Below are 16,034 nucleotides of genomic sequence, written 5' to 3' on the forward strand. Positions count from 1 at the left end.
AAACTCATTCCACCTTGTCATGGTTCTCTAAGAAATTGCACCAATTCCATCTACAGTTTCTCTTGAAGGGAAACCGTATAACCAACTCGGTTTCTAGACTAACATTTCTTTTTTCATTGGCTGTGCCAGATTTTGATCAATAGGAAGGTACAATTAGCATAAGCTGCTTTATGCATCACTTACTATGGGGATGCTAAACCCTAACAAAGCAAAAAAAAAATGCATGATACATCACATTTGAGTACAACTCGTGGCCTGTTCGACAAAGATGATAAATCCGAAGCAGCAAGATGGAAGCTCTTACGGGAGAGAATGCGGGAAACCTTGGCCGGTTGTAAAAGAAAATAACCCATTTCCAGCTGATTTCGTACTCGGCATGGCTAACCCTTCTGCTTAAGAACTTGACGCAATTGCATCTTCTGACTCTCGATCCTGGCTTCCAAAAGCTTAGCTTTCAAACTACTCTTCTGCACCCCACGCGGCCATTCAATGGGCCCTTTCAGCCCTTGAGTTATTTGTGGATTCCCCAATTCAGGTGAGCTCCATTGCCCCGCCAAATCCTGGGGACTAACCGTGCCTTTACCTGAACCTCTATCCGGAGAAATGCTGGCCCCACTTGAAAGCCTGCTGCCATTGGAGATCCTTCCATTCATCATCCCTTCCCCTGCAATTATCTTGCAGTTATCACCACTATTTGGGCATGATTTCAAAATCCGAGATGCAAATGGCACCGTCTTCGAATTTCTCATTGCAAATTCAGTAACTTCACGAATTTCTGCTATTTGTGTATATTCACATGCATTATCTTCCCATCCAATCTTGTTGACGGATGGGTTACTCCCCTCAGGTGAAGAACTTGAACCCTGATCATCTACATGGCTCACAGTTTCCCACCCACTGTCATCTTCTTCCATGTCACCACTCTCTTCAAAACATGAATTTGAAGGTCTCAGCAGACGGTCTTCATTAAACATGTTAGCTTCACGACTCATAGTACGAACCCCGGATGTACAACTGACATGACTGGATCCACTGCAATCTCCGACCTCCCTCCTCTCATTGGCCTCACGGCAATTGACATCTTCAAAAACAGAGAAAATCTCATTTGGGTTCGGAGGCTCGTACGCAAATTCCTTGATTCCTTGGATATTTACTGCAGCAGCAGCCTTTCGAAGGAATTCTGCTTTTCTGGTTTCCTCCCCATCTGGGATTTCATTTCTCAAACTTAAAAAAGTCTCTAAATCTGCTACTAACTTGTTCATCTGTGAATACTTCTCTGCAACCATCACCTTCGCGTCAACCAGCTTCATCTGAACCCGTTCTTCACGCCACACCTCAGCCATCTGCAACATTTTCCTCTCTTCGTCCACTTCCTCACGGAGTTTCATGGATTCCCTCTTCAAGTCTTCTACTTCAGTCTTGTCTTCTCCAATTTCCTTGGCAAGCTCATCGCATACTTCCTCTATTAACTCCCTAGCCTTCTTCTCTTTCTCATACTCCTGCATATATCGCTTCGACAGTAACTTGACATCAGCAAGCTCATTGACCATCTTGGAATTTACCATTTCCAACCTCTGACGATTTTTCCTCTCCCGGTTCAAGTCAGATTTTATGTCATCGATAATCACACGGATTTTCTCATGCTCTCTACTCCGCCATGTGGCCCTTTCCTCACTGAGTTTCTTTAAGAAGTGCTCAAGTTTCTTTTTTGAGGACTGTCTCTCTGTCTCGAGCTCATGGATACGAGTTTTAGCTTGTTTAAGTTCTACCTTGAGTGCAGATATTGCTGAGACGGCATTTGCTTCTCGGTCAAGATGTTTTGAGCGGTCAGAAATTAGTTGTACCTCGTCTGCTGTTTTCAAGCACATAGTGTCCCATTTTGTCGCCCCCTCCATAGCAGGGTTGGAAAATCGAAGTAGAGGTTCGAACTGTGAAACATGAACATGGTTAGGATCAAAGGATTGGGGAACCGGAAAACAAGGGAATATTATGCATAATTACAGAGTGGACATATCAAGGAACTTAGATATTGTAATATTGAGACTCAATTAGGGAAGACTGCTCTTCGACTCGTGGTTGCAAATACCAGCTGGAACACCAACGGACCACTTCATCTCTTATCACCATTATTTTTTCCTCCAAATTTTCAACCTTTTTTTCGTTATTCGTTCCAGGGGTCAAATCTATGTTAATTTGAATAGGCCAGACAGTTGGAATAACTAGACAAGATTACCAAACTGAGCCTCAAGTCCCAACCAATTAAAGTATGCCACATGAACCACTTGTCGTAATCAGATTCGTGTCATAAGGATCTAACAGGGTTTTTAATGTAAGAAAGTATCTAACTAACTTATTGGGACAAAATCTGTGCCATTCAATGATGGTATATGCAGTCACCCTATCGTGCCAATCAAGAAGTAGTTTTAGCTCTTATCTAGCTTCAACTTCTAGAATAATCCAAACTCCATCAGGCAACAGTTCCACTTCACCTTGTCTTTGTATGAAGGATCTTAAAGAAGAAAGGTACCTTGTACATGTACCCATTTCTTGGACCAGAGATTGAACGGGGACTCTGCATCAGATCCTTTCCCCCAGAATTATGCGCCCTCCTATTGTGATGAGTCTGATGACCGAGAAACGGCACCACAGTATGACTGGCTCCATACTGCATGCAAGAAAATTTATTGAGCAGAAATTTTTCAAAATTGGCCACATTGGACCCAAAACCAATTAAAACGATTCTATAAACCTCCATGAGATAATTCAAAGGAATAGGGCTTGGGAATGAAAAATCACAGGTTTCTTTTTTTGAACAAAGAATATTTCTTTTTTTTTTTCTTCACTCTTACCTGATAAGATTACAATGACAACAGACATAAATCTTAATGACCAAACCACAGTTGTTGGAAGGCTTTATGATACAACATAGGTATTTATGAAAATGGCCAATGATCATCGACGTGATATTAAAAGGACCTACAAGATTCGCAAGTGTGAAGGCTTTTATGTATGAAGATCAAAAGTACAATATTTAGAAAGATAGAATGCATCAATAAATAGTGAATGGGTTAGCTCGTGATGACTCTTAGGGCCCATTTGATAAGCACGATTAATCCCGTGCAATCGCACCCTTGGCATTTGTATCATTAAATGCAATAAATGGTGGAAAGATTACTATCCGTTGGACAACTAATCCACAAAGCATGAGAAAATACATACCATCAGGATGTGGTATCGGTAATCAACTCACTATTAGTCTGACCCAACTTCGATTCATATATCTCCTCAGTCCTCATTACTAATCCAACCAACCAAATGGGCCCTCGGAGATGTTAAAAGATCAACATCTGAAAGAATATTTCGTTGCAAATACTAAATATAGTGGACCAACGTATTGAGCTCCATGTGGTACGATAATTAAAACCAACCAGCAATAGTTTCACAGGACCAAAGTCCAAATTGGAAGGTGGGTACTTTGTTCCTCACTAAAAATGCACAGTGCAATAAGAAATCTCAAAGGAATAAACCGAATTGCATAAAAGGAAGCATTATCTTATCTCAATTTATTCAGGTCAGTGTAAATTATCCAAATAAATTCACAGTATCTTCTATATCACAGCAAATTAAGACACAACAATCTCAAAAAATCAAAGGAGATAAATTCGATTAAGTTTACAATTGACACCAACTTCAGAAGATACCAAATCAATGCGTATTCTCTTATAAAAACATAAAAAGATGGACACAACCACCTTAGAACTGAGAGAAATTTTGTTCACCCTTGGAGTGGGATAGGGTAACTTTATCCACATTTGGTGTATCCGCTTATTTTGTATGAATTGATTTGTTAAGAGATCACACAAAAATTCAGCTCGATGAAATAGTGATAAGTAATAAATCGAAAAAGTCTAATTTTCTGAGTCGAACTGGAGTACTGGACAGAGCAAAATTGTATTTTTGATAATTAATTTTTTTTTACCTATATCTGATTGATCTGATTTTTTTACGTGGCCTCCGAACAAATCAATTGCAATTTATATTACCTAATACCTACTCAAAACCCGCGCAACATACCTCACCAAATGCAGGTAAATTTAGCTTTCACCCAAGACCAGGGTAAACAAAATTGCTCTCCCTTTAATTAGTACGGATCTTGAATGGAAATATACCTGAAGCCCTAACCGACCGTTCTTGGGCAGACTAGACCGCTCGCCACCGGATCCGGCTACCTCCGGCAAACGTAACCTCCACAGTACCGCCGCAAGCTCTCTCGAAGAAAGCTTCCGACCGGCCTCCGGCCACAGCCTCTCCTCCTTGCCATCACCACTCCTGCATTTGTCTCCGCTGTGAAACTTCTCCGGCGTCTCGGGCCTGCTCCGCCTCCCCGCCGGTCCTCCGACCCTTTTCAGCCTCACTCCGGCCGGGCTCCTCGATTTCCGGCGCGGCGGCTTCTGAGACTTAGTCCGAAGATCTGAATCTCGAACCAGGTCTAGGGTTTCGGAGGGGATTTTCATCTTCGGCGGTGTGGTTCAGCCATTGAAGAGTCTCGCAAGGGAGGTTTTAGAGAGAGAGAGAGAGAGAGAGCGCTTTTCGTTGATCTCTCGACTCTACTGCGGCGACAAGTATGTGTGTGGGTGTGTGAAAGAGAGAGAGAGAGAGAGAGAGAGACCAGTTTCAGGGATGAAAACGACGGATACAGACGAACTGTATGTAAATTGTACTACTCCTACTAATGATGTATACGTCAGTGTATTATTGGGTTTGTACTGTATCTCTATGCTGTAATTTGTGGATTTTTTCTGACACAATAATATCCTCTCTTCCAATAATGCTACCGTATGATTTGAAAATAGAGGGTTGAGAATTCATTGGAGCCTACTGATATTTAATAGCCGGATATGTGGTATTGATGGATGGTTCGATTTCAAGATTCATAAAATAAACGATTCGGATCATCAGAATTGAATTAAAATTGGTTTTTTGAATCGTATTCGTGATTATTGTGTCGGAAATTAAGTTACGTTATGTCGACTAATGTTCGTTTTCTATATTCAACTCGCTCTTTGGCGAGCTAATGGATATAACCATAATGTGAGAAGCATCCCGTCGGAAATTTGTGCCCTCCAACGGCCTCGTGCACATCCCAAGTTTCACGGACTCCCTATATGTGAGTTCTCAACTAGCATAAGATCCTTGCAACATCATTCACGTCTGTCAAACAACACGTCAGTCAAAATGCCTTAGTCGCTGAGCAATTCCACCCAAGCGTTCACATGGCACCAATCTATATCGGATTCGTCCTTCTCATGCCCTAACCTTAAAAGCCGACCAAAACGGTCCATCTTCAATGTTTCACATTATGGGCTCGTTGCTGGCTATAGCAATGAGCCCAATGCTCCAGAATCCTTTCGGTACATTCGAAATTGGTTAGGTTGCACGATTGAAGATTCTCTAAAATTGAGTTCGGCCCAGCATATACTTATTCGGCCTGTCGCAATTGCAAGCAAAATTATCCAGGGGGAAAAAAAAAAAAAGGCCTCCTTTAGGTTTGTTCAACCAAATCAAACCCACTAATTTTTCATAAAGATTTACTTCCAACTCTTACGGCAGAAAATGGTAAGTAATATTAAAAATTAAAATCTCACTGGCTTAAATTAATGAAAAAGAGGAGAGAAAGTAGTCGGCTAAGAAAGAGAGAGGATGCTAGGATCTCGACCTTCCAAAACACATTTGGACGATTTGGATGGACGCTGGGTACCGCCACGTGGTACCCAATTTGTACCCAAAATTTTCTCCCCTACTATGGATACAGAAAGAAAGAAACAGCAATCAAACTACTGGCAAGGGTCCAGTCTAGTTTGCTTCCAACCAGTCTGATTCAATATTGGACCATTTGTGGGCCCTTTCTGGTCCCACGACAGTGATGGAACTGTTCACTTTTTAGAGCTCTTCGAGAACATTGACCACGCCAAAATTTACGTTGAGCGGATATCGTTTGATATGATTTCTAAATGCATTAAGACACCATTCCACTAAGGCTCTTATTTTTCAAATACTTATTTTCCTCCTTACGAGGCAGATCATTCTTTCACAGTAAATCACTACCTTTTATTCAAAAATAAATACTGTATTTATGTCCCATTGCGGAATGTGACCTAAGTTTGTTAAAAAAATAAAATGTGCAACACTGGATTGCAACTCCTGATACAATTATCTAAAAATAAATGTATTTAATACAAAAAAAATCCCGATAATTGTCGACGTGGGCCCGCGTGATCCTACGAATCTCCAATAATGATTTTTCGAGCTGGATGTAGAAAAATGCCAGCTTGATTTAGGTAGGAATGATCTTACAAGACACAAGGAAAAGGAAATCATCCAGGCCAAATGGGGAAAATATAAATCCCAATCTGAATTCAATAAGATTAAGCAGGAGAAATGAGAGAAATTTCCAGTGTCACTTTGATTTGAATGTTTGAAGCTACTCTTCAAAGATAGATATATACACTTTCAACATAGGACATCAAGTCAATGGTTATCCTTTTAGCAAAATCTGAAAGCTCCTGCTTACAGTATGGTCTTTTGGTAAAAGAGTGTCGGCGCTAATTTACACAGTAATTCTGAAGAATTTTGTATAACTTCAAGAATTGTGGACTGGCCGCCGAAGTCGAACCTGTGAGCTCTAATGGGGTGAACTTTTTACTTGAAAAAGCTCGTGAGACCCTCCTGGGGGGTTTCAATTGCAAATGTACATGTCAAACGCTATAAGAATGAGAAATGACGAAAGTGAATAATGAAGTAGAATTAGAAGCTTGAAAGTACATGTTGAAGGACTTTTCCAGATGGTTAATTCTCTACTCAACAGATTGATATTTGAAAAACCCGATGAGATGCTAATAAAATCGAGTAGAAGCAAGAAATGGTTCGTATTTGTTAAAAATATCCTATTTTATTTGTAGGATGTTTGAAATCTGAACTATTAATTATAGAGATAGACAGCTCAAATCGCACATTACACACCCCAAGTGTAGCAGGTGTAGCAGTACTGAGTAATGATTAATAAAATTTAGATTGCGCACTCAATTGACCTAGACAACGTAATGTAGAGGTTGAAATTGGAATGATTACCAAATCATAGGTTGAAATGCTTTGGTGGGTCAAGACTCAACAACTTTATTAAAAGAATAGTTAACCAAATATTTTTTACCCAGATTTTGAATGGATACACCTTTTTGAATGTTGGAAAATTTGAGTAATTTAAATATTTAATAATCAGCAGCCAGATGGTATCCATGTGATTATTTGACCCCGCATAAATTGGAGGGAAAAAGGGAATTAAAAGGGAAAAATACAGAGGAGTTTCTTTATAGGGGTGCCCTAATGTTAGATTCTAATTTATTCCTCACCAACTTCATAAATCATAGGAACATGTTATTGGATGGGGAGAAACTTTTACATGGAACGGGGATAGGAGGGGTGGTGGTGTTTCTCTCTGGTCGTTTTCAATTTTTCGGCCATTTTTTTGGGTATATTTTGATGATTCGTTCTGTTCATTTGTAGAGCTCGGCGAAAATATGGATCTTGCCAAAAATTGTGTTCATCAAATTTTGGTAGATACATAATCGGCACATGTGAAAATTGAATTGAAACAAAAACTGAATCGAAAAACACACTGAATCGGAACCCAGTTTTTATTTTTCTGCAATTTTCACGTGCCTGACCATGTATACTAAAATCCAATGAACATGATTTTCTGGCAAGACAAATGTTATCGCCAAACTTTACAAAACGAACGGAGACGATCGTTAAAGTGCGGTAGGAAAAATAGCCGAAAAATTGAAAACAGACAAGAGGGGGACACCACCACCTCTCCTATCCCCGTTTCATATAAAAGTTTCTCATTGGATGGGTTATTAATATCTTTGTGGTCAAGTACAATCATTTTGCGGATCAAAAAAAAAAAGTACAATCATTTTATACCTAAACCTATTTTCTTATAGAAATACACTAATTAATTTTGTACGTTATTCTCTTCATTTTTTTAATGTATGGTACTGCCCAATCAGTGCCTTTTTCTTTATAAGGTTTTGAGAAATTATTTACATAGTACATTAGTATTTCAGGAACACTGTCTCATGGTGTGTCTGGTCATGTGCTTATCTTGACAAGAGAAAACGGGACTAGATGATCTTGATGACAGCCCACTATTGGTAGGACATATCACTCGACCATGTTTTCGAAAAAAAAACTGAATAATATTTTTCTCCTTGTTTTAATCATTGTTCCTGATTTTAAACTTTCGAAGCTTAACCTCTTAAACTATAGAACCCAAATGGACAAAAACATAGTATTAGTCTAGAGGTTAATTCCACAAAAAATAGTTACTAAAATTACTAGTCTTAGCTTCTTGCGCTAAAAATTCGGGAACAATATAGCTTCTCGAGAGCAGTGGAGAGTCCAATTAAAGTCAGGATAAAGTATTGCATACCCGTTTCTTATAAATCCGTCTCGGCAATTAATAGTTTGTATTGCTCATGCTGTGCGTAATCTCAATTGTCCAACCGTCTCGACAATTCTGATCATTGATCGCCAAGAATGACTGTCCAAATGTGAACAACGTACACCATCCCCCGAGTATCGTTGGATAGTAGTTTTAGTAATTTGTTTGGCTCTTGTTTCAGAATCTCACTCTTAACTTATATTTCGCAATAATATTAAAAATTTCCAAATATTAGTAATGTTTGGTTTACCTTTTGGGCTCCTAGAACGCGAAAGTTACTATAGGAGGAGCCAACTTGGACTCCCCAACCACCTACGCCAACAAGAAGCCCAATACTTTTCGAGCTTACACAGAAATATAATGGCGGATAAAAAAAAAGAGACAGAAATATAATGGTCGTGTGCAAACAATTATTTTGACAGATTTTTAAATTTTACCTTCTAAAGCTCAGTTTAGAATGTTTGAAAAAAATTCTACGAAATTGATTTTTAAAATCTACAGATTCTGAGAATCTAAAAAAGGAAAGAGATTCTCAAAATTCAAAAGTTGGGTTTGAGTAGCTTTTGAGATTCTGCAATATAAGTTCTCAAAAAACAAAAAATGAAATTATCATAATCTCGCTGCTGCAACAAACATGTTTCTCAACTTTTACTACAATCTGAAGTTCGTCTTGCCCAGCAACACGTTCTAAATACTATAGTTGCAAACGAAGTGAGCGCTGCTCGCAAGAAGCTCAAAGTTGGTCTCATTAAGGGATCTTCTTCACTCTCAAGCTCAAGCTTGAGTTTTAGCCTTTAGGCTTGTGTAATGAACGAGTCGAGCTCAACACTTTCGAGCTCGGTTCGGCTTGAAAAAAACTTGGCTAATTTTCTATAGGTTGATCAGCTCGTCTATAAAAGCTCATTTAGTAAATGAACTAGGCTCGTTTTCGTTAAGGCTAAATTAAGGCTCAGTTTGAGTTTTAGGCTTGTTTAGCAAACAAGCCGAGTTCGAACACTACAAAACCTAGCTCGGCTTGTTTGCGCCCCGGGAAATCACCACCATTCATTGACAGCAGTGATTTTCATATCTTCGGCCGGAATGGGGTCTTGTAATGCGCATGACCTTCCGTTTTCCATAATCGATGATTCATACATGTTTGTTAATTATTACCAACAAGGTTAACTTTGACTGGTAGAGTACTTCAGCGAAGCTAAAAATTAATTGCGAAAACGGGCGGTCCAGATGCTTATTAAAGGAGTATATACTACTGAGTAGCAGTAAATCGTGGAGATTGATAAAGTTTATGATCTTTAGTAATTAGTCGGGGGTGGTAATTGAGAGAATGAAGAAATCATGTGAAGCGGGGGGACAGAGAGGAAGACAGCACACGTGAATCGATAAAAATAAAAATAAAAAAGGGAAATGAATGCCAACAAACGGTGTGAGGAGATTCCCTCGGATTAGCCGTGTTCACACCTACTTTAATCCGCAAGATTCGACTCTATACCCCTTTTCACACCTAAGCCGACTTGGTTTCCAAAACGTCTCGGCTTCGCTTCAGACTACAAATTTGGAAGTTTCATGGCTTGGTTCTACTCAGGCCTCGTTCCGCTAAAGTTTTATTTTTAAATATTTATTTTTCGTTTTATGAGACAGATTATCATAATATATTATTTTTAATTTAAAAAATAAATATTTATATGAAAAAATAATTTTTCCTTAGCAAAACGACGTCTTACTTCGTCCTAATTTGTTTGCTTATTACGGAAATTCTCTCATTTTATAAGTATTTAGATTTCCAAAATTATCCTTTAAAAAATACAATAACTTTAATTAGTTGTAAACTAAACAGGTATTATTGAAAATTTTCCCTTTATGTTCCGAATTATAAAAAAATACAAACAATTTGGGACAATCAAAGAAGAAACGCGAGCAAACAAAATGAGACAGAGGGAGTATTTGAAGTGTTCAACTTTTAAAAGCTTGTTCGTTTTTGGTCTCAAAATTCTTGCACACAGTCTTCAATAAATTTTCTTTGTATATTTATTTTTATTCATTATTCTAAAAAATTTCTCTCAAAACCCAAACCAAACAAGATAAGGCTTGGTACTACCATGTGAAGCCGAGCCGAGCCACCGAATCTATTGTGCGGCAAACGGGATTACATAACAAAGTGGCGTTGCTGGAGTCATCACATGGATGGTTACAGAGGGACCCCACAACCGAAATAGGTGGGAAGAGAGGACAATGAAAGGTAAAGTTAGAGGTCAAACCCAATCACCAAACCACGTAGGACACCACCTAGGCTCCCCAATCTCCATCTCTCTCGTCCCAATCCACTATAGGAGTAGTAATTTTTCACTTTGACCCAATCCTCCCCCCCTCCCCATGCACAATCCTCTGTGCCAAAAATTTCTATGCGGAGGATCTTTCCGGCCGTTAAATTTATAACAACGTGCATCAGTTGATCTGCTAATCATTCGTTTAATTATGTAGCTTAAAAATTTAATCTCAAATTATATAACAGCTGCTCGTGAAACCTTATATACCAATCAACTTTTTTCCCAATTTCCCAATGTGGGACTAACTTTCCTATATGGGGTCCGCACAAAGGGATTTTCGGGACAGAGGAGATCGGACCCCTCTCCATACTCTCTCTCTCCCTCTCTTTGACGGACAAGGTGTCTGAGACAATTTACTCGCATCTCGACTTATTTCCTCCCTACTCTAGTGATAGGCAGATCATTGACCCTAAACTTAGAGGATCCACAATAAATTACTTTTTTACAGTTTGATTTTAAAAATCGAACCCCTATAAATTAATTACTATATCATAAGCAAACCCACCAAACAACCTGACTTGCATGGGCTCCCTTACTCTCTCTCTTCACCTACTTAGACCGCCTTCTCTCTCTCTCCACCTCCTTTCTCTTCTATATATACCACAAACTTCACCATTTCCCAATCCTTCTTCTCTCTTTATACCAAACACAATAAAATAAAAATGGGAAATTGCATTAGAAAAGAATCACCAATGCAATGGGCCGGCGAAGACTGGGGCTCTCCGGCAGCGCCGGAACACCTTTTCTCCGGCGAGGATGCCCTTCTACGAAACGCCGACAAAAATAACGAGGCGGCGGACGTTTCTTCTCCTCCTTCTACTACTGCCACGTCGGCAACTAAAACGACAGAGGTGAAGATCAAGATCACGAAGAAGCAGCTGGAGGAGTTGCTGGGTAAGGTGGAGGTGCAGGGGCTGTCGGTGCCCCAGCTGCTGGATCAACTCATGAGCGCCAGTGATCGGTTCGTGGCCCAGCAGAGGTCCTGGAGGCCGGCCCTGCAGAGTATTCCTGAGATCAACTGAGTTAATTCGGTTGGGGAGATAATTGAAGATGAGAGAGAGTTTGTTAGATGGAATTTTTCCTGCCTCCTTTCTTCAATTTCTCTTTCTTTTCCTCTTTTGTTAGGGTTTTATTTTAGTTTTTCTTGTTGTGGTCATGTAAATTTCTTTTTAACTAGGATTTGATCTGATGTACAAAGTAAAATTAGTTCTTTTTCTATACATACTTTTATTCTTAATCTCTTTTTCTTCCTCTCTTTCTATTTATATGGATAAACCATTTGGTGATTAATGAATTCGATGGTTAAGAATCCTTCAAAATGAGAGGTCACAGAAGATTTGTCCGGTTGTTCATTTCAGGATCCCAAAATTAGTCGTTTGAAGTGCGTGCGCAAGATAGCTCGGACATTCGATTATAAGAAAAAGAATCCTCTAAAAATATGCCCAAACACATTGGGTTTAGCCGAAATTGCGTAAAGTTATAAAAGTAGCCAAGTTTGAGGAGTTTCTGTCTTGGCAAAATGATACAGGAATGCATAACGTGGGTGGTTTAAACTTAGTCAATCTACCAATGGGTTTCTATCCCGGTTGGTAACTTCTGTTCTCTCCATGTGGAAGGCCAGGTTTGAACTTCGAACGATCAGGCTACTTTGATTCATTTGACAATGGTAAGTCCTGATGCACATATTCCCTGGTTCGGGGCCGATGAAACAATATCAATCGATTATTATCAAACGGACTGCAAATTTGTTTTTTTCCCTAGCCTGTTGTGAGGATCCCACTTGAATAGGAACCAAGGATGGGATCAGGGGGGTCTAGTGGCGGCGACCGCCACGACAAGAATTTTAGAAAATGCAATTATTATATGTAAAAAAAAAATTATGCCCAACTTATATAGTCTCGCCACTACTAAATTTTTTTAGTATACATTTCGCTACTGCTATGGTAAAATCCTGATTCCCTCTTTGATAGGAACCCCAATGTGAACATTGGAGGATAGAGCATCTCATAATCAGGGCTGGCATTGAGGCTCGGGTTGCCGAAGCTAAAAGCTTTTTAAATGAGGTTCGGTAACTCACAATATGAAAATCATTAAAAACAAAACTCACAAAATAAGAAAATAAAAAAAATTATATATATATATATATTGTCATTTTTATTTATGTATCCCTTTAACATCACTATTGTCGCACTTTCAGAGACAAAAGTAGTAATTACTCTAAATCTTATGTGTATAGGTTGGCACATAGCATAAAAGAAATTGAGGGTCTCCAAACTTAAAATAAAACTTGACTGTCCAACCGCATCTTCGACACATGTCCAAAGCCGACTCGCTCTTTAAAGAAATACCATCTATGAATGACTTTTGGTTGCAAGATTTGTTTACTGTTTAGTTTGGTTTAGGCTGCGTTCTTTTGAACTTAACTTAAATTTTGAGATTTTTTCTTTATTTGAATTTTTTTCACATTTGTTAGTTTTCCGCCAAACTTTTGTGGGTTATTAATTCGTCTCGACGAGAGAAATTGAAAAAGTAAAATAACCACTTTTTAGCCCAAAATTTCCAAAAAACTTTTGATGTGTATTAGGATTTGGCAGATTGACATTTTCTGTCTAAAGATAAAGGAGAAAGCAAAATTAAATTCTTTCTTGGTCATCCATTCCATTCCCTAATATGCATGCCCATGCATGCAATTGACTGATACAGCAAGTGATTAAACACGGACACGGTCAAATATTGATTTGGTACTACATTAAAATTGACATTTTTGTGTCTAAAAGTGAAAAAAGTAGAAAATTCCTTTTATACTGCCGGTAGGTAATCCATCCGTGCAATCGATTGACTTTGAAGGAGGACAAGAGGGTAATTATACATACCAACTCACCTAGACTATGTGCAATTGATTGACTGATTCAGCAATTGAAAAGGGCTTGCAATTAACCAGGGGAAAGCTAGCTATCTCGAATTGCTTTTTTACTCGGGGTCCAAAAATCAAAATTCCCTTGCCCTGTTGCCCATCATCTGGACATGGTGGGACTCCATAACAAATCACTGTTTAAAACAGCCGAATTAAATTTGATCACACACTCTCTTTTGATAATGGCCTTTTGCCCACGTTAGTCCATGGGCAGAGCTCCTGTCTAGTTTTGAGCCTTTGTAGTTTGTGGGCATCTTCCTAGCCCACAATAATGAGCGGAATGGTTCACTTTGTAGAACTCGAGTGTGTCGTTCAAGAAAAAAAGGTAGCTTGATCGAACATCGATAAGTATATGAATGGAACATTCTTTTTTCTGGTAACACAGAATGTCCCCATATCAGCTTGTGTGCACCAACATGACTAAATCTCTACGGCCCTCACCATCCTTTGCTAACTCCAAAGGATTTTTCCACATGGGTGGCCCGAAGGTTTTTCAGCAGTGCAGGGGAGTGTATGAAAGAAACATATATGTACAATGGAAAAAAATGGGCAAGTTTAGGTTTCAAATTATTTTTTGTCATCTCTTTTTCTTCGCACAAATATGTTTTTTTCGTTTTATTTATCGCTGTTCAATCAAGTTAATTTTTTTTTATGTGAATGACATACTTGGCGAGCTGTACAGAATGAACGATTCTGAGCATTGTTGTGAGTAAGAAGAGAACCTCACAAAGACCCAAAACCAGACCAGAATGGAATGGACACTCAAAAAAAGGGAAAACTGGGCCGGAGCTCTGTCCCTCGTCCATACCATGAGGAATTTGAAAAACTTGAGATTGAATTACATAATAAACTGGGAAAAAGTGTGAGACTTGAAATTTATCGTGGACCTACCGAAAGTCCCTGGGATGCCATGGCATCCCTACAAATCTCTCGTCTGTCCCTGATGCTTTTTTTATCGTCCTTCGCGCGGGCGCCACATCTTATGTGCCGAAAATCCCTATCCTTGGGGGATTTTCGGCCATTGAAATGTGTGTGTGTTTTTTTCAAAACCCGAAATCCTACCGTCGAAACACTCTGCGGTATAAAAGCACAAAAGTTTTTTGCACAGAGAGATGGGTTTGCCCATTTGTGAGAGCAACATCCTCCATAATTCAGGCGCCCAGTGGGCTGGTCTGTTTCCTCTAGCCATGTGGGCTCGTAATCGTAGAGGGTGTTCGACAACGGTATTGGTTCCTTCGGGTCCACTCCCTCTAGGACTACACATGCCATCGGGGGTGGAGAGCTCTTCAATGGAAGTATGTGCTTGGCAATCCTTGCGTCAAGTCGGGCTCGAACACGACCAGCAGTCAAATATTGTTTTTATGTGAAATTATTCATTTGTCCTCTTTCAAAGCAGTCTTGTCTATGATTCGTGAACAACATTTTCATATTGACATTGCCATTGAGTCGGGCTTGGGCTTGGGCATGACCAACGGTCTTATTTGCGATGGTTATGGTAATTTAGCTCGAATTCCCTCATATGAGCTTTTTCATGTGATCCTCTTGCTCTCATGCGATGCATCAACGCTTGACACCTCATTCATTTACAAAAACACTATATAATGAGAGATGTTCTAACAAAATTTTACCCCCAATTTACAGATTTATTTGGTAATGGTAAAGTCAATGGCCTTGTTCGTTTCCAAATTTTACTTTGTTTTCCAATCATTATCTTATATATTTCTTCAATTATTACCTTATTTCTCAAATTATTAATTTTATTTCTTTTTCTATCTCTCTCCACTCATTACCCCTCTTTCCAATTATTATCTTATTTCTCTCTCCACCAACTACCAAAACTAAAATATCCAAAGTTATCAAACGAATAAGGCCAATAATTTTTGTTATCCCCAACTTACGAATTTTTATTTTTATTTTGTTGAAATCTTTAAAAAATACCTCGGCTCATAAAATTGGTTCCCTGTGAAACTACGTGCAATTTTCAAATTAATTTTTTACTCAAATAATTTATTATTATTTTTACACTGTTCAAAAGATCTTATCAAGATCTAAGAAAAAATATTCATATTGCACAAAAAAATATTTCGATAAGTACACTATTTTTAAGATTGATAGGAGTATAATTTTGTAGTGGACTAACTTTACGGAAGGGAGGAAGTTATGTATAAAATAAAGATTTTACACTAGAAAAGGAAAAAAGAAACCTGATTTCAAATCAATAATTTCGTCTCTCCAAAGCGCGCCAAGTTTTGCCCTTCATTTTCATATGGCGCAAAACACCAAAAATTAACACAGA

The 16,034-nt window shown here is 38.8% G+C and overlaps 2 protein-coding genes across 3 annotated transcripts; one reads left to right on the plus strand and one right to left on the minus strand.

Moving 5' to 3' along the window:
• Positions 1-90: 90 nt before the first annotated feature.
• On the minus strand, positions 91-4,729 carry LOC131322392 (uncharacterized). Of its 2 annotated transcripts, XM_058353701.1 has the most exons (3): positions 4,170-4,729; positions 2,528-2,665; positions 91-1,928 (listed from the first exon to the last, which is right to left on the minus strand). In XM_058353701.1, exons 1-3 carry the CDS (start codon positions 4,512-4,514, stop codon positions 381-383), a joined length of 2,031 nt encoding a protein of 676 aa, XP_058209684.1. In that variant the 5' UTR covers positions 4,515-4,729; the 3' UTR covers positions 91-380. The 2 variants fall into 2 exon arrangements, with proteins under 2 accessions (XP_058209684.1, XP_058209685.1); XM_058353702.1 differs by lacking the exon at positions 2,528-2,665 and having other exon boundaries at positions 4,170-4,642.
• Positions 4,730-11,486: 6,757 nt separating this feature from the next.
• LOC131322611 (uncharacterized) lies at positions 11,487-11,846 on the plus strand. The gene has a single exon (XM_058353989.1). It carries the CDS (start codon positions 11,487-11,489, stop codon positions 11,844-11,846), a length of 360 nt encoding a protein of 119 aa, XP_058209972.1.
• Positions 11,847-16,034: the final 4,188 nt, after the last annotated feature.

This window comes from Rhododendron vialii, chromosome 4a (assembly GCF_030253575.1).
Source record: "Rhododendron vialii isolate Sample 1 chromosome 4a, ASM3025357v1".
NCBI lineage: Eukaryota > Viridiplantae > Streptophyta > Magnoliopsida > Ericales > Ericaceae > Rhododendron > Rhododendron vialii.